The 14613-nt window shown below is 41.5% G+C and overlaps 1 protein-coding gene across 20 annotated transcripts in view; it reads left to right on the top strand.

Annotated features, from left to right (window-relative positions):
- Positions 1-14613, top strand: part of SVIL (supervillin) — a 137797-nt gene that overhangs the window by 22141 nt on the left and 101043 nt on the right. For 2 of the 20 annotated variants that reach the window (XM_040546523.1, XM_040546520.1), the window contains exon 2: positions 7076-7164. Coding sequence is in view for 17 of the 20 variants with exons in the window: in XM_040546506.1 (XP_040402440.1) it covers positions 11237-11300 (64 nt within the window). In the remaining 3 variants the exon portion in view is untranslated. Of the gene's footprint in view, positions 1-7075; positions 7165-11155; positions 11301-14461; positions 14481-14613 lie in introns of those variants that run through there. The other 18 variants (XM_040546512.1, XM_040546510.1, XM_040546514.1 and 15 more) reach the window with 14 other exon arrangements.

The raw sequence follows: 14613 nt of genomic DNA, 5'->3' as shown, positions 1-14613 counted from the left end.
GGAAATCAAAGAATGCTTGTGCCAGTTCAAAAAAAAAAAAAAAAGAAAAAAGAAAGTCCGGCTTCTCCAATAATGTCTTTAGCAACCCAACATATTGTCCGATGTTTGTCTAGGAACAAATGCATCATATGTGGATTTTTATGTAGGAGGATTTTTAGCCTGTAATGGTTGGGTGTTAGCCACGAGGTTCATGTGACATGACAAATGTGGAACATCTGTGTACTGATGCACACCACTGTTCTAAAAGTCATTCCATCGCCACATGCGTTGAATTAAATACAAGAATTTAGGGCAGAAATAGTTGGAAGAACACATTCTGTCAAATACAATGGCAAGGATCTGTTGTGCAAGCCATCAGAAGTCAATTATGCACTTCTCCACGCACTTTTTGTTCAGGGATCTGCCTGATGTGCTCGGTGTATTAGCCATTGCCCCCTTTGGACTGGGAGGAGCAGTGCTGTGCTTTCCTGGTCACTGGCAAAGCATTTGGTGGGCAGAAATGGCAGTTCAGCATAAGTGACTTCTTGTTACAGCTCTTTTTCTGAGTGATGCGTTGGCTGTATGGGAGGTAAATAGCTGGCCAGGCTGGCATACTTGAATTGGAAATGAAGTGTGGCTGAGTGGCTTAGACCAGGGTCTCTCGTATTAAAACATCATCTTATATGTAACTCAGCCTGAAATGACCTTACTTGGTGGCCAAGATCCTTGGAAATCCTGAGTCCTACTGTTTTGACTCCATGCTATAACTGGGGTATGAGTGTTTGGCTGTAAAAGGGCTGTGGCATAGAAAAGCAAAACAGTTCTTGTAGGTAAAATTCGTCCTTTGCAGTTCTGGACCAGTGGCCAGGAATCCCATTTCTTCCAGACTGTTTGGTGGATTGCTTGAAGGGTGCAGTGCTTCATTATGGTTTGTGTACTCGGTGTTATGTCTTAGGTCTGACGAGAGGCTGCCAGGTTAGACTGCAGGATACAGCGCATCCAAACCCAATCTAGGATGGATGCAGAGGGGCTGCTTTGGGTGCTGTGTTCATGGCTGGGGCAGCAGGGAGCTCGCTGTGGTGTACAAGGCAAGTGTCATAGATGCCAACAGTTGTCTTCCTAGTTGCATACGTGTATTTCAGAAGTAGCTTTTAACCTTAGATGTTTAGGTTTAAACATATAACTGAATAATTGTGTTGTGTTTTGTTTGTTTTTAACGCAAAACTGTTCTTTGAGGTGTTGTCATTGCCGATAAGGATTTATTGTACTCACAGCTAAAAACCAGCCTTAAAAAAATCAATCTTTACTTTCTAGGTTGCCTTCACAGACTCGGATAGGGAAACGCAAAGAAGAAGGACCTCCTCTAGTTGACCTGAACTTGGTTTCAAACGACTGTCTTGGAGATGGTTTCCAAATACTTCCTTCGTACATTGAAATTGTGATGGCTGTTTTCATGCTGTGCTGAAATCTTTTTGAACTTGATATTTCCTAAGCTTTTAATGTCTTGTTCTAAAGAGATTTCAGTGTATAAGAGCTTGCCCTCTAGAGCGCATATGAAAGCTTTTGTTCCAACGTAGCCGTATATGTCTGAATTTCAGAGGCCGTGTGTACAGAAATGGGAACGCTTGGACACTTTGAAAATGACACTTCTCTTGGAAGCTGTTTCTGAATGACACCCTGCTTTTACGGGAGGTTGAGTTAAATTGAATATCACTGGGACTTGTTGTGCAAAGTCTTCTGGACAGGTGCTTAGGGCTTATACCAGAAATGGCATAAAGGCCCTAAATAATTTGGGCATCCATTTTAATTGTCCTTTTCAGCAATGCTCTCTTAAAATTGGTTCCACCTTTATTAAGTAGTTTTTATAATAAAACTATAGTTAACTCATAAAGAAATGCTGACATTTCGATTGTTAAAGCTGTCGGGGGGAATTGTTTCTGTTCAGGTTTTAAGATGACAATTTAACAATGTTTTTTCAAAAGCTGTCGGGCAAAACCAACCAGCCACTCTCTCACCTTGCTCTGCCTGGGGTGGCTCTGGCTGGTCCTTAGTGAATGAGGACCCACGTGGATTTTTGTATCCTCTACTTCCAGCAGACTTCTTGTCCTGAGTGCTGGCTACAGTGAGTACCTCTGAGCCAACAGCTCTTTCCACATGCCATCTGAGAGTCTGATACAGAGCCTGGGCTGATCTAATCGTGTCTCTCGGGTACAGAGCTTGCCCAAGCTGAGTGTTTATATTTGAGATGCTTTTAACTGAGTTTTGTGAAAGTTTAGTTAGGAAACAATTCTGTACATCCAGAATATTTAGATGTTAAATTAAGTTGGTGTTCAAAGTACCTAAATACAGCTTTGTTACAAAGTACTTTATGTAAACACAGCAGGAGCCTCACATTCCTTAAAAGAATTTAAGTTTTGTAGCTTTTTGTACCAGTCCTACAGTTTTCTTAAACAATTGAGAATAATCCTGCGGGCACCATCTGACTGAAGTGTGTTTTATTTCACGGAAGCGTCCTTCAGAGTGTTGGGAAAATAACTTGATAATGTTTCGTAAGGCTTTGAAGAGACTTCTGATGTTTTGAGTCTTTATTACACTAGAGGTCAGTGTATGACGGCAGCTTGTGAGGTGGTGTAGAGTTTCTTGCAGAATCCTATTTCATCAAATTTGAAACTAGATTCGAAGAGAAACTGTAGCCTACAACTATGGAAAAAACTTCACATTAACATGTCTTGTGACTTTCTTGGCTAAAGGGCTTTTTTTGAGCTTCCTGCTTTTATTTCTTCTTGCTTGAGAAGTATTTGGCATGTATCAATAATAGCGCTTTAATGTGGTAAGGATGAATGTGCACACTTGATTGTTCCAACATGCACCTCAAACATTTATGTTGCTTTGCAGTAACGTGACTTTTTGGTTTGGATAATATATTTCCATAAGCTATGCTAGTTTTAGGAGTCATCTGTCACTCTTGCACTGTATAAACCTACTGCTGGTGTGGTGAGAGAATTGTATCTGTATCTGTTATGCTTTGGGTAGCTCTCAGCTGGATAAATGGGTAACTTTTGGGTGAGTGGTTTCTCATTTGGGTGTTGAGGGAAGTTGAGAGTCATGCATGTTTCTACCACAAGACTTGCAGAGATTGGCTCCTTAGCAGGTCTTCCTCAGTAATGCAGAAAAAGGATTTCTTTCAACATCTGGAATGTGCAAAAGCAGATTGTTTCTGAAAACATCATTGGCCAGGGGGGACTAAACCAGATGGTCAAGTACAACAGTGTTAAGTAAGGTCAGACGGAAGAGAAACTTGCTGAAGGAGAGTCCTGGTTGGAGCAGATCCCCGTGTGTGCATAAATGGTAATTTAAGTGAGAGGACAGAATGGAAGAAATAACAGTAGGGTGGATTTGAGCTCTTGAGTGTGTTTTCTAAGAGAATTGGGTACAAACAGAAGCGTCTGTATCGTGTTCTTGCATCGGGTTCTTCCTGAATGACTGGAGAGCAAGAAAAAATGGGCAAGGACCAATGTAGGGGGTGAGCGCAGACAGAGCTGAATTTTGCTGTTCTTAAGAGATTTTTCCAGTGTTTGAGAGACCCAGACCCGTGAACATCTTTGTGATCTTTCTTTTTGGTGGGGTGGGGGGTGGCGGGGGGGATGCTGTAAAAGCATAACCATCAGGCTGAAAATCTCCTTTGCACTTGGCTGCTGCCCGGTATGTTTTGTTGCATGCTTCTGAAGCATGAAGAAGGATGGCACCTCAGCTCAGACAGTGTGAAAGAGGTGTTAGGCACTGCTTTAATTGGGCTCCCTCTGAGGATTTCTTGCTTTACGGGAAACTTGCTGACTCCCCTGCCTCTCCGCCGGGTTTTTCCAGTGTGGATTTTCTTATTCTCTGTGAGAAATGAAGCTGTACCAAGGCTTTGCAGAATGGTGACTTATCAAAACATCTTTAAGAAGTTTTGTGTGCTCAGACTTAATTGGATGGTGTTTGAAGAGCCTGAGAAGAGGAAGGCTTTGCAGAACAATGTGATACAAGTCGATAAATAAAACACCCTACAAAATTCTTTCCTTTTCCTGTCCTTTTTGACATTGGAGGGACGCAGAGAAAAAGTTTATCTTGTGAAAACACACAGCATAAACTCCACAAGCCCTTCAAAGTCCTTTTGAGGAACGGAGCAGACCTGATTATAAGCAATTGATTAGAAAATTCTCAAAATTCTCAAAATTATATATAATATAATAGCCCTAAATATAATATATATGATATATATAAAAATAATCATGAAATGGTTTGGGTTGGAAGGGACCTTAAAGCCCACCCAGTTCCAACCCCCCTGCCGTGAGCAGGGACACCTCCCACCAGACCAAGCTCAATTTTTTTTTTTTGTTCATGAAGTACAGACACAGACATTATTTAAACCTGGTATTAAAGGGTGCATTGGAATTAATTCTTGTGCTTCGGACGCTCACTTGAAATTTCTAACCTTGTTTCAGGAAAACTCTTTAAAGTCCATTTTGCATGTAAGAACTCCAGAACTAGGAGGCTCTTTAAAGAAGAGAAGCTGTCGTATCTGTCATGTGGCCACCCTATAGATAACCCGATGGGTCACTGTGCATTCTTACAGAGCAGGTATAGCTCTGTCTGCTGTGTACAAAGTGGCACCATTTCCTGGTTTGGCTTTTGGGTGATAAATCCAAGCAAATACTGTTGTTATCCACATCTGGGATAATCTTTGTCTAGAAAAACTGGAAGTTTGGCTCTTTTTCTTGGTCAAAAATGATGTGTCTTTGTGGCTAAGTGGAAGCAGTTACCCACTAGCCTGTCTTCCTAAGTCCCAATATCCAGCATCCAAATAATGAGTTGGTGTCTGTCTTTTCTTCATAATATGCTGTCTAATCCCAGGAGCCGTGAAGTATGTAACAAAGCAGAGCCCATCAGAAAGGGAAAATTAGTATTTGGAGTGCCTTTTCCTGCTTTTGTTCTAAGCTCTCACAATGCAGAAGTTGTCAGATACGTGTTTCGAGTGACCCGCCAGACACTTCTCAGATGAACTGGACAGAGTACAGAAAATCGCAGCCAAGGTCAGGCTTTAAAAGGTTGGAATTCAATTTCCAGCTCTCACATTTTGATTGCAATCTCAAATGTTCACTGATAGTTGCTCTGTTTCTTGTGCCTTGTGCTAGCCTCATTGTCTGTTCGTGCCAAAACTTCTTGTAAGACTTCAGACGCTAAGAAGGGTTCACAGAATATAGTGACATAGGCAAATATAAAAAATAATAAATAAATAAATAAAAACACCCACCCCAAATCTGTCAAGATAGTTCAACTCACACTGGATATTCAAGGTCCCTTTGCAAGGACAGACTTTATCAGGCCTCAGAGATACAGGCCTTCGAAACTGCAGTGCTATTTTCTCGGTTTTGTGCCAATACACAAACATAGCATTTGCCAAATCAGAAGAAATAATGAAATACACCAAGGAAACAGTAGTAGCACAGACTAGGTTTAATACATTCTGTGCATTATAAATGTGATCTCTTCCTACCTCATGATGACTTCCAGGAAACCCTTGAAGTAGTTGACCGAAACTATTATTGCTTTTCAAACCCTTGGCTTGTCTATTTGAGGACAGCAGGCCTCTGCCATTCATTCACCTCAGAGGAACATTCCTCAGAAAGCTGGAGATGGGCAAACAACAGGTTGTGGTTTACCATATTCAAGGAACTTTAGATTAGTTTCCTATCTGAAATACAAAGATAAATGTGGGTAGGCCATAAAAACTCAGTTGGTTAACATGTATGAACAGCTGCATGACATTACGGAGCGGGCTGAATTGCTCCCTTAAATGTTCCCATAGGCTCTAAGGTAGCCTACATCTGGGCTTTTGTTTGCCTCCTAAACTCAGATATTTTCCAAACTCAAGCAAAATTCCCGTGTTGTGTGTCTTTTTGTCTTTTCAATGAATTATTTACGCTGTGACCTCTTCTCTAGATGCTGTTCTTAGCGTCTGACATGTTCAGCAGCTGCAGTGGAGGCAGAGCAGCGATCTGGCTGCTCTTAGCAGTTGTTGCTCTGGTTGCTCAGGATATCATGATGTCATTTGGTGCCTCTTATTAGATTAAAAAAGGAAGTTTAGTGAAGCAGCTGTGAAAGTGAAAGACCTGAGCGGTATATTTGCCACCTAAAAATACCACGCAGGTGAGCTGAACCTCACCCTGCAAGAGTAAAAATATGTTTTTTGCAGCTGGTTGTTGCAATGGGGAGACAATAATCTCTTTAACAGCAGGTACTATTTTGTGGACTATTCATATTATATAATATATAATATTATAATATTTCATGGACTATTTTCCATCTGCATTGGAGCTCTGTTTGTTTCCCTGTGGGAAGAAACAGCCTCATCAGTGGTAGAGAATACAGTAGCAAGCCTTGAGTAGTTGATTACTGTGGGTTTATGAGTTCAAGGGGTTGGCATCTTTAAGGACAATGTAGTGCCGGGATAGTGAATCTAGGTTGAAACAACCTGAATTGAACATTTCATCAACATGAATCACCACACCTGGGCTAGGTCACCTTTTGGGAAAGCAGTTTGTGTTACAGGCAGACCTGGAGATGGTTTATTATGGCTCTTCCGGTTGTATCCATTGATGTTTAAAACTGGATTTTAAAGATAGTAGTCTTCTGGTAGATGTGCGGTGGTCTTGTCATCTTCAGTGCCACATGACCTTACTGAAAGGTGTAATACAGACTATTTTCTGTGAGGTTGTTAAGTAAAGGCTCAGTGTTTAAATAGTTCAAGAACGTGTCTCGTTAAAGGCTCTGACGTTAGTAACTGAAGGGTCAGGCTCCTTGGGGTTCCTACTAAACTTGCAAAACCCCTCTTTCCATGTGAATGTAGCTACAGCACATAGGCTCTGAAAAGTGCTGTTGCTTGTGGTGGCAATCTTGTCTATATGAATGGATGAGGTAGCTGTATACTCTAAACCGCTCTCTTCCATGTAGTCAACCCTTTGTCCAACTGCTTAGTATTTCTAAAGTTGTTTTCATATCCTGGGATGTGCATTTGTGGTTCTTACCCATACTTTTTTGTGTTTATTTCTTGTAGGAGGAGGACTGCCTTTTGGATTGTGAGCCACTTGGACATGCTAATGCAGATGTACCTTGAGAGTCAGACCTGGATGACTGGGATTTAAGGTGAGTGTGCGCTGAAGAATATGCGTAGATCTGAACCACGAACTATTTTTTGTAGTCTTTTTTTTTTTTTTTTCCTGGAGTTTGTACAAAACATTTAAAGCAGAATCCATCTGTACCTCCTTGTGTATGTGTAGAAGAAATGTTATTCAATGTGAAAGTGACAAGAGGTGTTCCCCAAACTTCACATCAGCATGCACTGAGAGCCAGCAGGCAACTGGGATGGATCCCTTCTTCCAGACCTTCTGTCACTCACTCTTCCAATTGTTGCATGTTAAAATAAGTAGCCATTCTAATGGCAATTCTTTGAAATGTAACATTTTAATTAATTGCAGGTCTATAGCCTGCCCTCTAGGCTCTACAGTCTTCATTTTTCAGATTTTTGAGGATATATTTGCAACTTAGACTTAATTCAGTTATTTTGGTTCTTGCCTGTTAAGGTGCTTGAATCTCGCCCTTACCACATGTGGCCTTATGGCTCTATGTCATGTACTTTGATCTAAATAACTTTCTAGATTCTTCTGTAATGAGTGAGGTTGTCTAGTACACGTTGTCTAGCCTTACAGAGCAGGCTGCAGCTGTGTGACCTGAGCGTATAGTGTTAGACATCAAAGATCTGCTCTATGAAGGTGACCAGTAGAGCACTTTGATGCCAGCCTCATTTAGTATCCTTGTCATGCTCAGAGCTATGCTTTCGAGTCCTTCCTGCTTTGTAACACTGAGGAATTGATTCTTTTTGGAAGGCCCATGCTGTCATTGTATTTGGAAACAAATGGTGGGGTGACACAATGAGAGAATCTTTCTCCTCCACCTTCAGCTGTTGTTTCCCCCTTACTGGAGAGAAATATTTCTTCACCTGTAGCACCTACTCTTTCCTTTATAAAGGACAGCTGTTCGGGGAACTCAAAACCAATGCAGAGTATAAATGCAATGCATTTTGTTTTCAAATCACCCTGGAAGTATAACGTTGTTGGGACAAATCATTTTAAGAACATTTCAACTCCTTCTGTTATTTGAAAGCTTGAAGTACTGTTTAATCCAGCCATATCTTTCACATATACTACACTTGTTTTCCCCACAGAAAGTGGTAAAGCATTTTCCCACACAAACCAAGAACAAAAGGTACCTTTTTTATTTTATTTTTATTTTTGTGTGTGTGTGTCTATTAGGTTCTGTCACTCCCATAAAGACAACTCCCACTACTTGTGTAGTGCATGGGATTAATCTTGCTCTGAGAATTATGTAGTTTCTGTGCGTTGTGATTTCTTAGAGATGATCAGGATCTCACTATTTTGTGTCTGCAAAATAAGGGATAGAAGGTCCTTTCCTAGCTTCTGAAGGCTTGGGAGAACATGCTGTAAAGAGTGGAAATTTGAACAAAAGCTGTGGTGGTTTTTTTGTTGTTGTCATTTTTGTTTTTTTAAGATGTTAAAAACAAGTGGAGGAGTAGGGATAGTGGTCACTGTCCTCTCACACATGCTAGGCAGCTTGAAAAGTTGGAAGGAGTTGAAGTAGAAAAATGAAACTTGACCAAGATTTGAAAAAAAAAAAAATATAAAAAATTGGTTTGCATGGTCATGAAAAAATGTATTGAATCTTGACAGTCTTGAATAAAAGCATTTGTGTAAAGTGTCTTCCAGAAATGTTTAGAACGAGCATATTCACATCTGCTATTAGCTGTATGTTTTCCGAAAGTGAGCAGAAGTAGCCTGTTTAAGCAGTAATGCCAGGCTGTAGCTCACAATCTCCTACTGACCTAGAACTTTTTTTTAATCTTCTTTCTGATTTGAGAATACTTTGTCTGAACTTCTGTGATTTACTGCTGCAGAGCAGTAGTATTGGACTTCTTGCAAAAGCCAAGCATACAAGGAAGATCATCCTCTTGAGAGTGGTATGCTCTTGTACAGTAAATGCTAGTGTTTTCTTGAAATGTGCATTTGGTGACTGGAGAGTTTTCTGGCATTTTCTGACAGTTTGTATTACTCGCACTCAGTTTGCCTGAGGATGAACGTGTTAGTGTTGGGTTAGCTTGGTACCTAGTGCAGGCTGTGGGGTTCTCGCTGTTTGTTTTCTATCTTGTTGGTAAGGACTGGTCTTCAGTTATCTTCTACCTAGATCCTCTCGGGCTTTGGGATTGCACAGCTTGAACTGCAATACTCAAAACTTTGATTTTTTTTAATCCTTTTCGTTGTTGTTCGTTTGTCCAGATTGTCGTGAATTTTTAGTAAAGATGATGCCAAGTGAAAAAGTATGGGGTAGGTAGAGAGTGCAAAAGCATCTTCCATACTGCTGCATCCCTCTTCAAATGGATGACTACTGGTAAGGAAGTAAGCTATGCCACATGTCATTCCCAGAAGTTTAATGTGCATCTCTGCACATGGCTTGGATTGGTGACAAATGCCCGTAGCTATTGATTACGGTCAACGAAATAGCATCTTGGCAATTTGAGAGTTGTAAACTTTAGATGAAACCACTAGTTGATTCTGTTTAACAGCCCTTCTGAAAGCAAAAACCTTGTAGGAAGTATTTGAGGAGCAGTCTGTCCACCTAGGAAGCTGCTTCCTGATCTCCATTCACTGAAAACTTTTGCTTTTGTTTCTAGAATCTGAATTACCCCTGCCTCTTTCCAATGTTTTTGTTGCAGCCTCCTACTGAAAATATCAGAAACTTTTGGTTTTAGGAATATTTTGTTTCCCTCAAACTGCAATGGCTCAGGACTGTTGGTGTGAAGTTATGCGCAGCAAGAGAAGGTCAAGAAATCTGAGAAGTGATGATGTAATTATACTGCTTCTGCTAATTTCCTTGAATTGTGGATTCTAACTTCATTAGTGCCTTTGCAAACGTTAGCGTATGAGACTTGCAACTGATACCTTTTCTAAAAATGGAGGATGGGAGGAGAGGAAGCTCTGTTTATTTCAACAAGCACAAGCAACACTTCCAAAATACACTCGTGGCCGTATCGCGGAGTTATGAATCTTAGGTTATCTAGCGGTGACTAACGTGGCGAGATGGCAGCCTAATATGTCCATGCTTTATTTAGAAAAGGTAGTTCTTATCAAAAGATGAAGAGGGCCAGCGTTTCATTCACTGTGTGTGTTGAACCTCCAAGCACAGATACCACGTCTGTCAGCAGTTCGCACTGTGAGATACAGGCACTCGCCTCCCAAAGTCGCACTGGAAGTTCTTGAGGATTGCATTGTACAGAAAGGAACAAATGCCCTCTACCTTCTCTCCTCCCAAGTGCATGCTTTTTAGGCTGTCTTATTGTTTGATCGAAATTAACAAAGGATTGAGATGTCTTTTGATCAGATAGAGTTTCACTTGCATTGTGGCGAGTTTTTTTTTGACGCTGTATTATCTGACTGGGGTGGTGGTTCACAAATAGATCGTAGCAGCTTTCCAAATTCCTTGGGCAGAGCCTAGCTATTACATTCAAAAAACCCTTCAGATTTAAACGAAAGAAAAGAAAAAAAAGAAGACTTTCCTCACTGCAGTTTAACATGCGGAGTTGAGGTGTGCGACAGCAGCCCTTTGCTATTCTGCCTATTTAAAAATAAAATGGAAGGGTAAATCCTCCCTGGCGAACCATGAGATCCTGTTTGTCGGGTGTATATAGATGCGCTGAAGAGAAGCTGTAGGGAGTAGGCTTTGACACAAGGCACGTGGCGTTACCTCCACGGGCAGGCAGTGCCTGGCGTTGGGGATGGCTGATGCTAGCCCTCCCCGGCTGGCCACCTCCTCATCGATTCCGAGCACGGGCAATTGCTTGGCCCTGTGACAACACCACCAGCTGTAGCATGTGTCTGATAGCGAAACAATGAACTGTTTGTTCTCCCAGAAGTACAAAAAGGGGGCTGGGTTTAAAAAAAAAATCAGTAAGAATTTCCCTATGGCTGATTTTAGGCTCTCACAGCAACTTGAGTGTGCTGAATGAGTGGCTCCCGAACTGAGCCAATGGGGGTGGTCAGGCACAGGCAACACTTTTATCCCACAAGAGGGAGGAGGGGTGAATGAGCTGGAAGATATAAGCTGAAACAAAGCCATGCTGTCCTTCTGAGTCATTCGCACGCACTGGATGGGTAAGGCTTCCTGCTTTCTGGGACGCAGAAGTGGGGTCATGATTCTGACAATGGATGCTGGTAAGTCACTCGTTATTAAATCTGCCTTTGATTTTTTCTGGGAAGTCTTGCCCTTCCCTCCCATCCCCAGCTGAAAAGAAGAAGATATCTGTAAACTGGGAAGCTGAAATGTTAAATGAATGCATGCTTGCTCACTTCAGGCTTTTCAAACTGTGTTTTGTCTTGACTGTTACTCATCTTGCAAAGCAAGACCATGGTACCAAAGTTGTGTCTGTTCATGTGCACTTCTGTGTTCACCGAGACAGAACCTGTGGCCTGAAAAGGGCACAGCATCTCTTTTTTTTCCTTTTGGTAAGAGATGTGTTACTCTTTGTACAGTACAAGCCAGATCTCACACTAGCTCTAAAGAGCTAGAGGTGATTTAATATATTGGATGTGGCTTCCTCTGCTCTGCTTAGAGAAATTTTGTAATGGGGAGGAAGAGGAAGAAAATGCTGCATTTCCATGACAGTCAGTTCTGTTTTGTGAGTTTGTAGCCAAGGAAGTGTGTGTGAAAAGAGCATATGCAGTTGTGGGTTTTTTTAAATTAGCTGCAAAAGTGAAATCTTTACTGTAGTGCCCTGTGTGATAGGGAGAATGGATGCGAGCAGTAAGATGTGGAGTGGTTTGTATGAAAGAAACAAGGAATCCCAGTCCTGCTCCTTGAGAGGGGGTGTGTTCCCATGTCATAACTCACATCCTTCAAATTCCTCAGTAATAAAAGACCTAAGATTTGAAATGGTTATGGATAGGGCACGAAGCGCCAGCGCTTGTGCTCTGGCAGCGTGCTCACGACTGCTCTTTCTCTTCAGCACTTGCAGGCATGCTTGCTGCATTCTAAGAGCTCCATTGAACTTTTGTCAGCAATGGGTTCGGCTACTTTTTTCACCACTGTGCAGAAGCAGCATAATGTGACAAGTTCTACAAGCAGTGTTCAAAGTGATAAACTTATTCAGGCAGATCTTGCAGGTCTGTTTAATCTACTTGTCACATGCTCGGTTTACTCCACGCTAATGAAAAGCTCGCTGTCCCCTGTGCATCTGAATTAATTTGGTTGGGCATTTAGTAGGGCCTAAAGGGCAGCCCTCTGTGCCCAGTTCCAACTCTTTGACTTTTCTGACACTTCCAGAAAGTGGCACAGCTGGGTTCTTCATGCACAGTTACAGCTAAACACAAGCCTCTTCATTTAACCCACCCACACTTAATTGAAGTTACTTCATCATTCATCATCTGTGCAGGCAAGATGGAAACCAGCGACTCCTCCTGTGTTCAGTGTGTGTTACGTACTTTGCACAGCAGTTAAAACCCAGGTCCTTTAATTGCGGTGATAACATTTAACACAAGCTCAGAGAGGAGCAGGGTGGCAGATAGTTGACAAAGGGATACAGAATTTTCCATGATGGATTTTTTTTTGTCATTCTCATTAGATTAGCTTCCAGAGGAGCCGAATTCCAGGCCCTTCTTGAAGCAGTTTGAATACTGGGAATTAGAAATCCTCTTCTTCCTGTCTTGTGCAAGAAGAACCAATGTTTAAATACTAGATGTTATGCCCAGTATTGTAGGAGGATGCTCTGGCAATGTTCAGGGTGTCAGTGGTCACAGGAGGTATGGATTCAGGCCGTACAGCCAAGACACATCTCCCTTTGAAGTGCTGGAGTTCCTGCACTGTACTGGAGTAATTTAACTCTTTGTTTTGGAAAGAGTTAATGGGGAGACATCAATAATATGTAGTTAAAAATACTTCCTTTGTTTATGTACACTTACATGCTTGTGTGCTGTTCCTTTGCACTGCGAAGTGAACCATAAAGATAATGCTGCTCATCTGTGCTTCGCGGGATCCAAACGGGTATCCTCTTTCACAGCAGTGGCCCTGCACTAATTTCACGGCAGTCACTGTGCTCTAGTAGTCCCTGTGGTGGTTTTTGGAGATCTGTTGGCTTGTATTGGTAGCAAACGTGCGTTTTGAACATTCCCAGTTATTTAAGTATTCTGAAGTTAGGGTTTCTTTATGGGAAAATGGTTCTAAATACCAGAAAGGAAACACTGTAATATAAAAATTCATAACAGTGAGTTCTAGTGCTTCGCAGTTGTGTCTAAGTTACAGAAAAAATAAGCAAGCAATTCAGTGCCTTAATCTGGGACACGGATAGTGCTCCATGAAGTTTTATCTTCTTTTTTTTTAACCAACCTTTTAAAGCTGGGCTTACTGTTCTCAGAGCTGTTTGCTTATTTTGAATCACATGTTTGCGTTACAAGTCAGGGCTGATTTAAAAAAAAAAAAAGGCATCAAATGCTCTAGCTGTTTTAAAACTTCTGCTCCTTGAGATAATTGCAAGAATACTTACTCATTTGTTTCAGTTTTTATTAAACACGTTTTATTCTGCTGCATTTGTCTGTGCAGCGTTTAATTTCTTGCAGGAGCAGGACTTGAAAAGTCGTGGACCGGAGGGGGGAATAAAAAGTAAAGCTGGAAGGTAGAGTTGACAATCTAATTGGATTGGAAGCAGCTACAGGCTGGGACTGTTGCAAACAGCTGATTTGATCCTTCTGAGTTTCAAGAGCTATTTATGGTAGATTAGCTGTATCAAAGCTCTACTGTTCCAACCATAAAAGGTTGGTCCTATGTGAAGTTGCCACACTGCATTTGGCTTAGTCCTCTGAGCTTGGAGAGCCTATAGCTTTTTCTGTGGATAAATCCAGGGATGGATGGAAGTACTAAAGGCAGATCGAGGAGTAACGTTGTTGAGGACTTCAGATCGCAGCGAACTCTTAAAAGGAGATTTTCCCTAATAAATTTTTTGCTCTAATGTCTGGAATCAGCCCTTGGAATATAGCTCCTGCATATTTGCTGCATTTGGTGAACGCATGCTTTTAGGAAAGCGCTGTTCTAAATTTATCTGACTTATCTGAATCATCTTGACTGCACATGCACTTGCCAGCCTTGTGTGTTGATATTTGGTAACTTTGTGAAGTCACTTTTCTGTTTTCTTAGCGGTGAGTGTTAAGTCCTTTGGGAAGGAGCCTTAGCTGAAGTAAGAAACTTCTCTAAAACAAGAATTATGAAAATTTTGGCTAAAGAGCGCTTCAGGAGTTATTTCTAACCATTTTGAGAAGACTTTGCCCCCTCCTGCTACATCTGTACCTTCAATTTCTCTTCCTTTGTGTAAAGGCAGACAAGTGGATTTTTTTCAGGATTCAGCAGTAAGTAGCATGTCCTTCGGAGAGCGCGCACGCAGTCGTTGGAGCCAGTTGTTTGAGAATATTTGAGGCTCTGTCAGGTTGAAATGTGAGTGGGTTTATTCCAGCCTGTGCATGCCAGTCATTCAGCCTTCCT

Source organism: Cygnus olor, chromosome 2 (genome assembly GCF_009769625.2).
Source record: "Cygnus olor isolate bCygOlo1 chromosome 2, bCygOlo1.pri.v2, whole genome shotgun sequence".
Lineage (NCBI taxonomy): Eukaryota > Metazoa > Chordata > Aves > Anseriformes > Anatidae > Cygnus > Cygnus olor.
Note: the sequence above shows the minus strand (reverse complement) of the source record. Positions and strands in the feature narration are given on the sequence as shown.